The sequence below is a fragment of the Polypterus senegalus genome, chromosome 4 (assembly GCF_016835505.1).
Source record: "Polypterus senegalus isolate Bchr_013 chromosome 4, ASM1683550v1, whole genome shotgun sequence".
Lineage (NCBI taxonomy): Eukaryota > Metazoa > Chordata > Cladistia > Polypteriformes > Polypteridae > Polypterus > Polypterus senegalus.
The window spans coordinates 109513019-109527696 of record NC_053157.1 but is presented as its reverse complement, the minus strand read 5'-3'; the positions used below and the strand labels follow the sequence as shown (position 1 = coordinate 109527696).

Here is a 14678-nt window from a genome sequence, read left to right as displayed (position 1 = left end):
TCTGCCAAAGACACGCATCTCCAGGTTGTTGCAAGGTGGTTAGCCATCCGTGTGTTGTCTAGCCTGCATGTGCAGGCATCCTGTTTGCCCTATTATCAGTCCGGGCCGGTAATCAGGGATCGCATTGGCAACAGCTCCCCAGCCTATAAAGGAGAGCACAAGATCAAGAGAAAAGTGAGTAAAAGAGCCAAGAAGAGAGTGGAGGTTAAAAGATGGGAGAAGTAGCAGGAGGAAGAAAAAATAGAGAAAACAAACCGGTGAACATACTGGAAGCAGGTGGACAGGAATAGAGCCCCAAGGAGGAGCGAGTGGTCATGGCTCAGGAATGGGCTGCGAGTCGCTCCTGTTGAGTGTTTTAGGGAGTAGGAGTGACCATCATGCTGAGGTGTACTTTCAACGGGTGGAGCCATTGGCAGTGGTGGAACTACAGAGCGCCTGTGTCTGGTGGAGCCTGAATTGGTAGCAGTTTGGGCAGAGCAGGGCTTGGTGGTTGCCTGTGGGCATCACGGGATTGGCGGCGGGGATCACAGGCCAGAAGAGATATGGGTATCTGCACCAGCTGGTTGACGTCTCTCTCTGGGCTGCGAGGTCCGAACAGGATAAGCCAGAGAGGTGTCAGTTTTAAAGGAAGGCACCAGGGCTTGCAGATTTTAAATGAATTCCCTGCATTGCATTGTTTTAAGTTCAGATTTCTCTATTAATTGATTTTAACCTTCACCATTCACTTTTTTTATGGATTATTATTTATTGACAATTTTGAACACTACACTGGGGAAACTTGTTTTGTGAATCTTATATAATAAAAGCACTTACACTTTTCACCATCCTCTTTCTTGTTATGTTTTGTCCTCATCCGCGTAGAGTAAGAGGCGCACGCTTTATGCAGCAAAAATGTCAGCAGTGTGGAAGCACTTTAAAGCGTCAGAGAAAGAGGCAAAAACGGCCATTTGCAGACACTGTTCTGCTGAATTGTCCAGAGGGGGTGCATCTGCAAAAACGTACAGCACTTCAAGTTTAATTTGTCACTTAAAATCAAGACACCCCAAACATCATGCAGAGTACGAGAAAGACACGGCTACGGCAACAGCAGCAGCGAAAAGGAAAGTAGCTCCTCCCAGTCCTAGGACACCCACTCCATCTGAGGCTGACTTCCTAGAAAAGGCAAAAAAGTTTGCCAATGACAGTGCCAAAGCTAAAGGTATTACTAAAAGGATAATGGAATTCATCGCATTGGATGATCAACCATTCTCTGTTGTAGAGGATGTTGGATTTCGCAGGCTTATAGACCATATTAAGCCCCGTTACACCATGCCTAGTAGACGGCATTTCTCAGACGTGTGCTTACCTGAGATGTATAACGTCGTTTCAACTCACGTCCATGAGCTCTTGGCTACAGATATTGTAGCCCTCAGCTTCACGACTGATATTTGGAGCTCGGATGTGAGCCCCACCAGTATGCTGAGTTTAACTGCGCAGTGGATCGACACAGATTTCAAGCTACAAAAGATTGTGCTTCACTCACAAGAGTTTAGAGGGTCCCATACAGCTGTAGCCATATCCGAGGCGTTTGCCAACATGTTTGACACTTGCCGTATCGAGCGATCTAAAGTGCATGTGGTAGTCAGTGACAACGCAAGAAATATGGCTAAAGCCATGGAAGATATTGATTTGAAAGGCATATGGTGTATGGCACACACAATTCAACTGGCGGTCAACGAGGGATTGTTGAGTCAGCGCAGTATAGCAGATGTGATAGCGATAGGCAGGAAAATTGTTGGCCATTTTAAACATTCACCGCTTGCCTATGCACGCCTACAATCTATCCAAGAACAGTTCGGAACGCCACAAAAACGTTTCCAACAAGATGTGAGCACAAGCTGGAACAGTACATATTATATGCTGGAAAGCTTTTTTGCGCAAAAGCGAGTCTTGGCTACATACATAGCAGATCATGACCTGCCCGCAACATTCACTGCATACCAGTGGGTGTTAATCGAGAATGTTCTCTCTCTTCTCGCCCCCTTTGAGCAGATAACAAAAGAGATAAGCTCATCTGATGTATCTGTGGCAGACGTCATACCTTTACTTGTAGCACTAAAGCGTCTTTTAAACAAAGAGGCTGAAACAGACCACGGATTTAAAACAACTAAAAGTGCGCTCTTGGAAGCTGTCAGCACACGATTTAGTCAGGCGGACTCAGAACCCCTGTACTGCATCGCGACTGTGCTTGATCCACGGTATAAAGATCATTACTTGGATGTGGGGAAAAAGCTGCGCACACGAGAAATGATCCCGGCCGATTTAGATTTGGAAAAGCCGCTAGGTGATGGAGACGGTCAGGTGATGCACAGCGCAGGAGATGAAAACAGCGCAGAGAGTAAACGGGCTCAGTACTACAGATGTGCCGCGCACAGTCTCGCTGTCTGACATGTTCGATGAGATCCTCCAAGAGAATAACCCATTTGCAAGACAGAGGACAAGCTCAACCGCTCAACAGTTAGATGGTTATCTCTCAGAAGTCCCCATCCCCAGGAGCAATAACCCTCTCGAATTTTGGAGGACCAATCAAGGCCGCTTTCCCGACCTGGCGCAGATGGCACGCAGGTAGGCTACTTCTATGGGAAATTAATTTAAGATTTTATTTATATTTTGGATTATGGCAACACTTTATAAGTAGTTTCTATTTTTAACATTAACTAACAATGAAAAACCCTTATTAAAAGCATTTATTAATCTTAATGTTAACATTTACTAATACAGTATTAAAACTAAGTATCACATTTTTAATTTTTGAATTAAAAAGTATCAAAAGTGGTAGGCCTATTTGTTAAAATTGTTAATGCACTTATGCTAACATGAACTAAATATTTTTTAATATCTTTATATTAACGAAGATTAATAAATACCATAACGAATGTATTGCTCATTGTTAGTTAATGCAATAATGTTAACAAAAGGAAACATTGTAAAGTGTTACTACCTATATTTTATATTATGTATTTTGTGAAAATTTAACTATTTTCAGTGTAGTAAAATAGTAGGCCTACACTGGTTTTCAACCATTTCATTATCTTGAAGACATTGTTCGTTTTGAAATGAGCAACTGTCAGAAAACTGCAATAAAAATTTCAACTATTCTGCAGGTACTTGTCTGCTCCATGCACAAGCACCGACAGCGAGAGACTGTTTAGTGCTGCATCTCATGTCATCGATGAGAAGAGGAACCGATTTTCATGTGAGAAAGCAGAGAAGCTACTTTTCATAAAGAAGAACCTGCCACTTTTTCTGAAGAAGTAGGCTAAGTAGGCTTATGTCTAGGACAGTTATTCATTTGTTGTGGGTTCATCCACATTTTTTGCACTATTCAATGCACATTTGTTGTTGTAGACATACAGAGTTACATTCTTTCAGCAGTCAGTTATAGGCCTAACATAGGCTATTCAAGAAGGGGGGCTTCAAAGATGGCCAAATAAAAATATTTTTTTATTTTACTAATTTATTTATTTTAAGTTATATTGTGCTTTGTTTGTTTAATATCTGCTGGAATGTTAAAATAAAATGTTCAGTGTTAAATAAATATTTTGAAATTGTATTTTTGTTATTTGATTTATTTCTCTGAAAAGCAACACAAAATAGTAAAAAGCAAATTTTTACTATTTAATTATTGTAATGGTGAAAAAATTGGCAAAATAAATGGAAAAAAATCCGAAACACCGCGTTCGGTATTCGGCCTTCGGCCAAGCATTTCATTATTATTCGGCTTCAGCCAAGAATTTCATTTCGGTGCATCCCTAATCAAAAACGTTCTGAATTTTCATTTTACCATGCAAACCCCTTACATTCCATGTGGAAACTCTTAAATTGCTATTAACCATCTATTCATATACATTTTAATATAATGAGAACATAGAAGGCGAATAAAGATAAACAAAAGCTTCTCATCGATATGATCCTCTGCACTGAAATTTCGCATACAAAAAAAAAAAAAAACACAAACATTTCTGGGCAATAAAACATACATTAGAACTCAGGAAAAAGAAAAGGAAGCATTTTCCTTTCTCATTTAAGGAATTCAAATCCCAAACGGACATAACGCGTTCAACAACAACTCACCCAAGAAGTCAACAAACGTGTGCACATCATCCGCCCCGCTCAGCAAAAACTATAAGAAACGCAAATCGAATTAAAAGGGGAAAGAAAACACTCCATCCCTCACTTCAGCACACAAAAGACACCACAAGACTTAGTTTGAATAGTCCATTATTCAAGATTCAGATGCAGAGTTGTCCGGAGGAGATCTTTCAATTGCCGCCGGTCGTATATGCAGCTCCTTCTCTGAAATAAATTCTGAGACCACTGCTGGTGTACCGAGGACCTTCGAAACATTTCCAATCGTTACTCGCAATTTAGCGGGGTATAACATTGCATAGCGAGCTCCGATCTCCTGCAAGCGATGTTTAACCGAATCGAATTCCTTGCGCTTTCGGAGCACCGCGGCAGAGAAATCTTGATAGAAAGATATCTTACTGTTCTCAAACTGCAGATTTCCATCCATGGACAACTTTCTACTTGCATCGAGAATCCTCTGTTTATCTCCAAAGTTATGCATACGCACCACCATCGGCCTAGGCCTCTCCTTGACACCTGGTCTGGGTGCTAAAGTGCGATGAGCCCTATCAATCTTGACATAGCCTCCTTTCGTCTGCAAATAAAGAAACTCCGGAATCCATTTTTGTAGAAATAGCACCGTGTTAAAGCCTTCAGTCCCCTCTGGTAGGCCAAGAATGCAAATATTTTTGCTTCGTCCTCTGTTCTCTAAGTCATCCATATGTTCAGTAAGTAATACAACTTGACTTTTCAGGGTTATAACACGGGCTTGCATACTCTCAGCTGATTCCTCCATTAAGGTGATTCTACGTTCAGCCTCATCCAGCCGAGCCGGCTAAAGGGTCGAGTTTGGCATCTATTATTTTCGAAATTGTCTCCGTCATATGTTGAAATGCCTTCGCCATGGCAGGACTTAGCTCAAGATCATCGCTAGCTTCACCCTCACAGTGTTCCAGAGAATCTTGTGACGTGGTCAGGGAAGAGTCCTTCTTTTCAGTTTTCTTTGTAGTACAAGGCATTTTTGAAAAAGATTGTGGCCAAAAAAATTCCAAAGACACACTACAATCGCATAGCCAAAGCCGTGAAGTTGCGTTCTACATGAATGACAAAATTAGGTAATTGGCTGATTGGAGCGGGAGCTCGTAAAAACCGCTGCTACTCCCTGTCCGCCATCCAAAAAATTATAATTTGATTCAGGCTATTGTGATACACAACAGGACCTGAGGTCATTGTTCAGTTGCTGCTTGGTCTTTGAATATAAAAAAACAAGCAAAATACATTAATAACATATTTCCAAATTCAGAACTAGTTCAAAATGTCATTTCTGGCCGACTTTGTAGTTTTTGACTTTGTTATTATTGAATCTGAAAGGTCAGTGTTGTTTCACACCTTGACCAATTTTTTAAAACATTTTTAATTCTAATTGTTCAAATGGAATGTATCACTTGGGTCTTTTATGTAAATTGTCCATACTTGTCTGATCAATAGCAAATGAATGTGACATCAGGGCACACCTTCCTGCTGAAAGGCAAGTAGGTATGGAGAGAGAGAGAGAATTTGTAATGAGAAAGAAAAATAAATTGTTGTCATCCTGTGTTTATTTGAATTTAGAGGAATAAGTTAAGTTTCATCTATTTAGGAACCCAACCTGGATGAGATCCCAGTCTATTGCAGGAGACACGTATGCATACAGATACACATACTCATTCATATGCATATACATACTCCTGTAGTATACTTAAATATTATGTTTTTTATCTATGTCTTTATCTGTATAACAGTATTTCCATTTACTTCTTGCTTTATCTAGCTGTTTCTTTTGGCAGGGCTTCTAGCAGCTTAAGCATTGCATGAACTGGGGCTGTGTTAATTGGACTGCTAGGGGTGACTACATAGTCTGTGCTTCACTATTTGGTCACTTTTTACTAATAACAGTGTTTGCTATTTTGTTTATAATATTTTCAGAAATAAATGTATCTGATGAAAGAGAAAATTACTTAATTTATTTTTCTTAAGTGATTGATTTGTATGATGGAATAGGCCATTTTATTTAGTTGTGTAGAGAGGGGTAAGCCAGTATTTTTGCCTTTCTTCCTTGAGTGCAGAACTAGTAAATTATTTTTGCAACATTTCTTAATGTCCGTGTTGCCACTGTTTTACTATATAATCTGCTGTACAGTTTTTTTAAGACAATCTTTTTTTGAAAATCTAACCGGTATTGTCCTACTCACTGGTCTCAAACTACAGTACAAGTGGAGTATGGTCATGGACCTTGTTCTGAGTGTCAGGCCAACGTGGATTTTCTTTGTCACAACTGAATAACTGATTTTCTAATAGCACATCGATCGCTTATATTTTAGTTGTACTTGATTAACAGTTCTTTTTGTAAGAACTTTGCAAAGCAAAGTGTCATGTAACCTTGGAAAATAAAGTATTTTATTGTTTAGAAAAATGTTCTTTACAGTTAATATAATTATAACATCATAACACTTTTGGGACTGAGTTGTTTATCTGACATACATCACCCTAAATATTTTCACCTGGCTTCAATAATACAGATATTAGCAATACTACAAAACATAAAGATTTAATTTCAGCTCATTATAGCCTAATTAAAATCTAATATCTTATGAAATGTGTAGGTATTGTGTTTGAGAGTGTATGCTGCTACACTTCATTATTTTTTTATTGCACCTTTTTAAACTCTAAGGTTAAAATTAATATTGGTTGAGATTTTCACCAAATGTTTAATAAACCTATCAAAACAGAATCTGAAACACTTGTAACAAGCAAGCTGAAAGTACAAGGCAACTTTTTGGGTTATTGTTGGTTAAAGGAAAGTCTTGATAATTTTCAAGTTGAAGTTATTTTTTCACAATCTTGGTATATATTAATTTTCCACATAGCATTGTATTCTAAATTGAAGTGTTTTTTATATAAATTTTCAAAATACAGTACCTGGTCTGTTCTTGCACCTTACCATAGGGCTTGCAGTAACCCTTGTCCAAGCATGAAAAAAAGGCTTTGAAAATAGTCCACTTTGAAGCTGCAAAAGTTTTAACTTAAGAAGGCGTGTCTTCTGCGTTTATAATGCACACTTGTGATAAGGAAACAAGAAGCAATTATTTTATTACTGATTCTGAACTCTTTTCCTTGAGGTAAGAATACATTTCCTGTTCGCTTATCTGCTCACAGCTGCTGTCATGAGTGGAATTTAGACATACATAAGATCAGCTCGAAACCAAGAAAGTTGCTTAGAACATTTTTGTCTTTCAAGAAAATAATAAATGTGTATATCCAACATGTGAACATACATTTAAAAAACAAAAGGGTTTATATCTTTAATCAACTTCCTTAAGGTAACCACGATACCAGTTATGGCATGTAGTGCTTAGATTGGATGTGAGCACTCGAATTTAAGACATACTGAAAGAGGACCACAAGTCTGTAGCACTCATTTCTCCATAGACAAGTACTTACAGCTGAAGAGAAAAAAACATGTTCCTAATTGACCATTATTGAAGCTAATTTGAGTTCCAAACATATTTCAGGTAAGTCATTTCACTATAGCTGCAACTGAAGTGGGCTGAAATGTAGAGCTGTAAAATAATAACGATGGCAATGTGTTTCACTAGCAAACTGAATACTGTGTAGATGAGGAGCTATTACATAAGGCGGCAAGGTAGAACAAATGTTACTGGTACTGTTTACAGATCTTGTATCATGGGTTTGAAATGGTGTACCAGGGCATTGTCCATAATAATAATCTCCATACACTATCAAAAATAAAATCAGTAAGCAATCTTCCTGTAATGAAAGCTGTTAGTATGGTCCATCAGGTTTTGATTGTTTCTTTCAATTCAATTTTGGAAAGTGGAAAAATGTCTCCAGAACTTTTCAGTGATTGAAGATCACTGAAAAGTTGGTCCTTTATCTGTTGCACATACTGCAGCCTTGCCTAAAAAATCGGGCTTATTCCCCAACATGTCTAAGTTTTCCAGCAGTGGAAGGAGCATGTCCCACTTTCTGTAACAGAGGCACTCTTCTTGAGTGGCCATAGTTTGACATTTTTCACATGAAGTAAAAAGTTATTGCAGAGGGAAAGAAATTTGTCAATAGTTTAACTTTTTTAATTCCTTTCTAAAGTGAGATACACATTTATACACTGTTTTAAGTAGTAGATTAATATCTGTTAACATTTTTGCCTTAAAAAAATATATGTAATTGGTAAGTTTAGGCCTTTTATTCCATGTTTAGACCCAGGTTACCTTAACCACTTTTGTAAGGAGCAAGAACAGAGAAGGTATTTTTTATAAAATTATTTTATTTGGGTGAAGTGTTGTCTTTTTAATAAAGGCTATATTAAAACTTGTACATAATAATAAAGATGTTTTTAAATTGCTTTGTAGTGTTCTACAGTGCACGGAGAGCATCAGTCCTGGAGATACTTCAAAGGCCTATCAATGTTCCCTCTGCAGCACTTCCTTCAGCTCTGAGTCAAGGTTTTTGGGCTTTTTTTTGGGCTGCCTTCCACTTTGCATGCCTGCTTCCAAGCCTACCTAAACCAAAAAAATTCACATACTTCTTATCTCATTTGGCAAAGCATGTGGGTGATTATTCTGTAATTGTTCTGTTTCACTTTCTTATACATGAATACCTCTTGGAAAATCTTTGACACCCTCATTATATGTTTTTGGTTGTTTGATATAGTTTTGAACAACATAAAGAAGCTTGCAAGGGGGATGCCAGGTTTATATGTAAAGCCGATAGCTGTGGGAAAAGGTTCAAAAGCAAGGATGCCTTGAAAAAGCATAAACAAAATGTACATACAGGTATGTTTTTTATTTTTCCTTATTATTTTTATATGTATACAATAATAGTAACAAAATTTGTTTATTCAATGTTTAATGGAACAAACGTGTTTAGTCCAGTTCAGAGTCACAATAGGGCAGGGCCTATTCTGTATATTAGCAATCTGAGTTAACCAATGACAACAAGCTTGTAATAAAATAGAATGGAGAAATTTAACACCCCAGAATTATTATTTTATTACATGCTCATAGGAAACTGAAAACATTTTTCAGCCAGCAGTTTACTTTCTGATTTCCAGATTTTTCAGCTAATGCTGGTGACTTTAAGGGTCGTTAGAATTATGATTTAATAAGAACCTTAGTGACCCCATTGACTGTACAGTTGGTCCCCTACTTACAGTCAGGTTCCTTTCCAACATGCTGATTGTAAGTTCATTTGATCGTAAGTCCAACATTTGTACTATATTGGTACTTGTGTATAAATGTTTTAGTTTTGGGCAGATCTGGATTTGGATATATAAACAGTTTTTTTCTGTGGTTTTTAACATGCTTTGAACAACACAAGTATTATACATGAAATAAAGTTTATAATAACAAAAGACAGTTTCATGAGTCAGCTTCTTGTTGTGCACAACAAAAAATTCAGGGAAGCCCTCTTCCTCATGTTCCTGGTCAAGCTTCTGGCTGATGTTAAATTAAGTTGCTGACTATGTTACATTTTTCTTCCTGTATCTTCTCAAAATCATGGAAGTCATGGACAAACGGGGGGAGCAGTTTCTTGGTAGAGGTGGCAAGTTCACACCATGAAGCATCAATGTTCTTTATGGCCTTATAAATACTGAAGGCCTTCCAAAGCTTACGCAAGGTCATCCTAGTATCACCCTCAGTTGCCTTCAGTGCCTGCTGAAATGTGGGGAGGTAATATTTCTTGAGGGTTGCAAAGACCCCTGGTCCATCAGCTGGATTAGGTAGGTAGTGTTGGGTGGCAGGAAAACAACATTCACATTTTGATGAAAGTCATTTTAGAAAGGAGGGTGGCGTGGAGCATTATCTAACACCAGGGAAATGTTTTTTGCTCTTTATTTCACCTTATACAATTTCTTGTATTAGGAATTTGTTAGTTTTCACATACTAATTGGGGTCAGAGCGCAGGTTCAGCCATTGTACAGAGCCCCTGGAGCAATTACAGGTTAAGGGTCTTGCTCAAGGGCCCAGCAGAGTAGGATTTCTTTTGGCAGTGACGGGGATTCAAACCTTCTGGCAATCCGTCTGGATACCAGCACAGATCCTTAGCTTCAGAGCCACCACTCCGCCCTAAAATGTTGAAGGTGATGTTTTTATCCTGGCAGTACCTCTCCAATTTGGGGATGAAATGGTGAAAAAAAACATTCTTGAAATATGACTACAGTGACCCAGGCTTTCGGGCTACTCTTCCACACAACAGGAAGTGAGGCCTTTGCTATATTTTCAGGGCTTTTGGGTTCTCAGTGTGATAAACCAACAGTGGCTTCAGCTTCATATCTCCTGAAGTGTTATTGCCATGCAGTAATGCCAATTTGTCCTTCGCAGGTTTAAAGCCAGGCATTTTCCTTTATTCTTCACTAATGCAAATTCAGTTTGGCATCTTCTTCCGATAAAGACCTGTTTCATCTACATCAGTGGGTCCCAATCTTTTTTTGGCCATGCCCCCCTTAGGCCTCTCTAAAATCATGATATTCCCCACTGTAACATATAGCTTATTCTTATTATTACCTATTCAAAAAGTGAACTCCTACTCACGTGGAGGAAGCCCGTTAATGTCATTAATTTGGTCTAAACAAGCTTCCAAAGAACATGGAAACAAAAGAGGGAAAGGATAGTTGAAGTACTGACAAAGAAATCACTAAGAAATTGTTAAAAAAAAAAATAATAATAATATGAAGTAATATGAAAATACAACAAATACAGTTTTGAAAACATATAATAAGAGACGTGATATTCATAAATATAAAATAACTTTAATGATAGCTTTTTCTGTAATATTTTGATCATTTTATATTTTTGTTATATTGCAAAATGTTATGATCATTGTTACAATTCATATTATTTTAATGGTAAAAATGATTTCTAAGTAGATAAACCCAAGACTGTTGTAAAATCATCACTTCTATGTTTATATAAATATATAAATGTCTCTGTAAAAAATACAATTTTTTATTTTCTGTTTCTGTTTTTCCATTTTATAAATTGTTTAGATTACTAAATTCTCGAATTGCCCCCCTTCAAAGAAATCAAATTGCCCAACCCACATTGGGAATCACCAGTCTACATTGAATATTTGCTGGAGTAAAACCTTGCCTTCTTCGATTATTTCTTTAAGTGTTGCAGGAACTCTTGAGCAGCTACCGTATCCGCACTTGTTGCCTCTCCACTCACCTTCACATTATGGAGGTTATTACTTGCCTTGAATCAGTAAAACCATCCATGGCTTGCAGTAAATATCGCATCTGCTGCTTCTTCTCCATATTTATCCTTCAAGTAAGAGAAAATACTTAAAGCATTAGGCTCAGCACACATTTCTTGCTGATTATAGTAGACTACATTGGCACTAAAATTTTCACATGCTCCATAATCTTATCCTTGTTCTTGAGAATTATGCTAATGGTGGAACGATTCATCTGGTATGAGTGGGCAACATCAACCATTGTCTCACTGTGCTCCACTAGCTTTATTATTTCCACTTTTGTTTCCATTATGATGGCCTAGTGTTTCTTATTAACAATCAAGCATGTCAAATATATTAAGTTGCAATGTGTTGATTCAGTAGTGAGTACTGTGAACTCTACTAGTCACACAAATATATTCCCAATCTCGTGTGAAGAAGTGCATCACTTATTACCGGCAGATAATGAATGCTACAGAAGGAGGAAAAAGCTGTCTGAGCTCTCTAATTTAGATGAATGCCATCCATAAATGGAGATGCCATATCATGCAGCATTATGCCACAGTAACCCTGATGCTTGTCAGTCTTATTTTGGCATTACAGATGACTTGTGCGTTAATTGAATATAACTGCTTTCAGTTCACAAAAGCAGCTTCATTCTCCCTAGGTGTCTTTATTGCAATATGAATGCAGTCAGTTGCCCTGATTACATTAGGAAATTATGTTGCTCTGTGCACCCATTCCACATAGAAACTGAATGTAGTACCTTGTCAGTCAGTTTATGGCTTTTAGCATAACAGACTTGACTGTGATCTTTCTGACCTGTCGTCCAGTATCCTCTACTAGGTGCCTGTTGCCAGAAAACCAACCATAGTTAAATTTGAACATGTGTTGCCTGATTTTGGCCAGTCTCTTTCTAATGCTGCGCCCAATTCAGCACATACTGTAGTTCCAAGAGAATGTCTTGGGTGCCTTTATCCTCATCCTCAAAAAAAAAATCCTGCTGGTCTCTAAAACACATTCCTTTTGTTTATGACCATTTGCATACTCTTCAAGAAGCATCAAATACACCCTGTTATGTCCAACCATTAGGCTATGAATAGGCTATGGGGCATGCAATTTATAGCTTTCTGCACACTGTTTAGTGCATTACACCTGTGTTTTTATTGAATGCAATTTTTTCCAACAAAGTACTGCATTGGTTTTTGGATCCTAAGAAGTGACAACAAGAATCTGATATTAGCAGAGGAAAACCCAATTAAGTGCTTCAGTGCAATACACAGCATTGGCCTTCTTAAATGGCCACTACAATAGAGTGAATCTGTCATATTCATCACTTTTTAAGGTGTTACGCATGTGTGCCAGTGGGTCGCCTTCCAAGCTCACCAAAGGTACTGTATGTGGTCACTAATATTCTTGTCTGCCTTTTCCCTCACAACCTTGAGACAAGGCGCTTTACGCCAAGGAAGCCCTGCACTTTCTGGTCTGATTGATATAAAAGGGAGACACTCCTGGAAGGTGGCATTCCTTAAAGACCACTTATTCAAGGGAATTGTCCCTACCAATGAGCACCTATGATCATGTGTTTTTGTTCCAGTTTTCCTCTTTTTTTCTGTTGGAATTAAATAGGGTTTTGCCTGGTTGGCAACCCGAACGTTTGGCGTTTGCCCTGCCACATCATTCCCGCCCAATACAAAATTTTATATTTTTGTCATGTGAACGCGCATTATAATAATGGATCCGTGGTACGAATTATTATTCGAGCAAGTCATATTTAGCTTGTTTTGCCACATTTTCCTATTTTGTCAAGGGTGTCGTCGTTTACCTGTTTCTCTGAAATGTTGCGTACCAATGGGTCAGAGTTACAGTAAATATACACCTGTTTTCTTGTCAAGTTTTCTGAAGTTTAAATAGAAAGTTGCATAATGCACATTTATAAGTTTTATAAATCTGACCTCTGGTGTTCACAGGGACTTCCAAGGCAGTGGAGAGTAAAAAATTGAATGAGACAAAACCCCAGTTTTTTAGTTTAAATACTGTGTTAGAATAGGCAAACTTTGCCAGACTGCACTGTAAATAAAATATTTTGTGGCTCAAATTCTGCATTTGAGGCAGATTTTCTTATTACAGGATTATCTCAATTCTCGTTTTCCCTCATGCTAATTATTTTGTTTCCCTTCTGTTTTTGTGTTTGTTTTGTTTAGAACATCTGCTGTTTTTTTTGTTTTTGCCAGATACTTGAGCTGACTTTTTCTTAGCCCACTATATTTAATATTTCCCAGAAAATCATCATTCCATTATATTGCTTCTTGACACTATAGTTCTTTAATGTTTGGTAGAGTTCTTCATGCACATTAAGTGCCAAATGTTCAACAAATGGTCAACTGTGGACGTAAAAATCAAATTCTGTGTACCATGTAAACCTATGTTAATTGGGTTAAGTTGAGCCCCTGGCATTTGAATTTTTATTGCTGAAGATAAAATGAAGGGAAAGGTTAACTAGGCAATAAGACTTATTTACTGTTCTATTTTAATGTATAGAATATAAAGCAAAATATCCCCTTTTTTATGGTTTACTTTGTTTTGCAAAATTCTCTTTCATTATCATACTGCAAGCTTCCAATTAGTGTACAGTGTATATCTGCTATTATAAATTTGGTTGTGCATCTTCTGACAAAAACAGAATGCACGTAAATAATCAAATATATGAAATATAAAAGAAAACAACTCTACACATTATTGTAGGTGCACACTGCAGGGATAAGTGAACTTTGAGTTGCATTATCCTTTTTTTTTATAAAAACAGGACTGAGATTTTAATTTTAAGTGTACTGGAGAGCTAGTCAAATAGTCTAGGACAGGTAGAAATGCCTTTCATGAAAACATATGAATCTCATTAAACCCCATTGCTGTGTTCCATGTCTAAAGTGATAAGTTATCTAAATTACTTCATTCTAGTCTGCTCAGAAGTAGTTTTCTGGATTGTTTACGATTGAAAACATTCTTGGAAAATGGCAATTGCTCTCTCTGGATTCCTAAACAGTATGGCTGTTACCACTCATTTTGAAGACCCACACAGATATTGCATTTCCTTAACAGTAGGTTTCTAATTGTATCCAGCTTGTAAACCTGGATGAGATACACTTTAACTAGATAATGTTATTAAGACTAGCCCTGGAAAATCAAACAGGAGCCTTTTGACATCTGAGTACTTTATTTATTTATTTTTATAAAATACTTTCGTTTCTTTTCTTTTAACTGTAGGATTTTATCACACATTTTAGCATATTTGAATGCACTGACGGCCCAAAGGAGAACTGCCATTTTGGAGTCTAGTG

At 37.5% G+C, this 14678-nt stretch overlaps 2 protein-coding genes across 4 annotated transcripts in view; both read left to right on the top strand.

Moving 5' to 3' along the window:
* Positions 1 to 14678, top strand: part of prdm5 (PR domain containing 5) — a 316540-nt gene that overhangs the window by 92458 nt on the left and 209404 nt on the right. For 2 of the 3 annotated variants that reach the window (XM_039751132.1, XM_039751134.1), the window contains 2 exons: positions 8517 to 8609; positions 8818 to 8939. In XM_039751132.1, the coding sequence (XP_039607066.1) occupies positions 8517 to 8609; positions 8818 to 8939 (215 nt within the window). The remainder of the gene's footprint in view (positions 1 to 8516; positions 8610 to 8817; positions 8940 to 14678) is intronic. The other variant, XM_039751133.1, reaches the window with a different exon arrangement.
* LOC120527567 (zinc finger BED domain-containing protein 4-like) lies at positions 2410 to 3524 on the top strand. Its single transcript, XM_039751135.1, has 2 exons — positions 2410 to 2604; positions 3144 to 3524. The coding sequence occupies exons 1-2, from the start codon at positions 2429 to 2431 to the stop codon at positions 3295 to 3297; spliced, it is 330 nt and encodes a 109-aa protein (XP_039607069.1). The 5' UTR covers positions 2410 to 2428; the 3' UTR covers positions 3298 to 3524.

Coding starts and splice junctions, on each gene's coding strand:
- LOC120527567 (XM_039751135.1), top strand. CDS start 2,429: ATGTTCGATGAGATCCTCCAAGAGAATAACCCATTTGCAAGACAGAGG. Junction 2,605..3,143: donor CTGGCGCAGATGGCACGCAG/GTAGGCTACTTC, acceptor ACTATTCTGCAG/GTACTTGTCTGCTCCATGCA.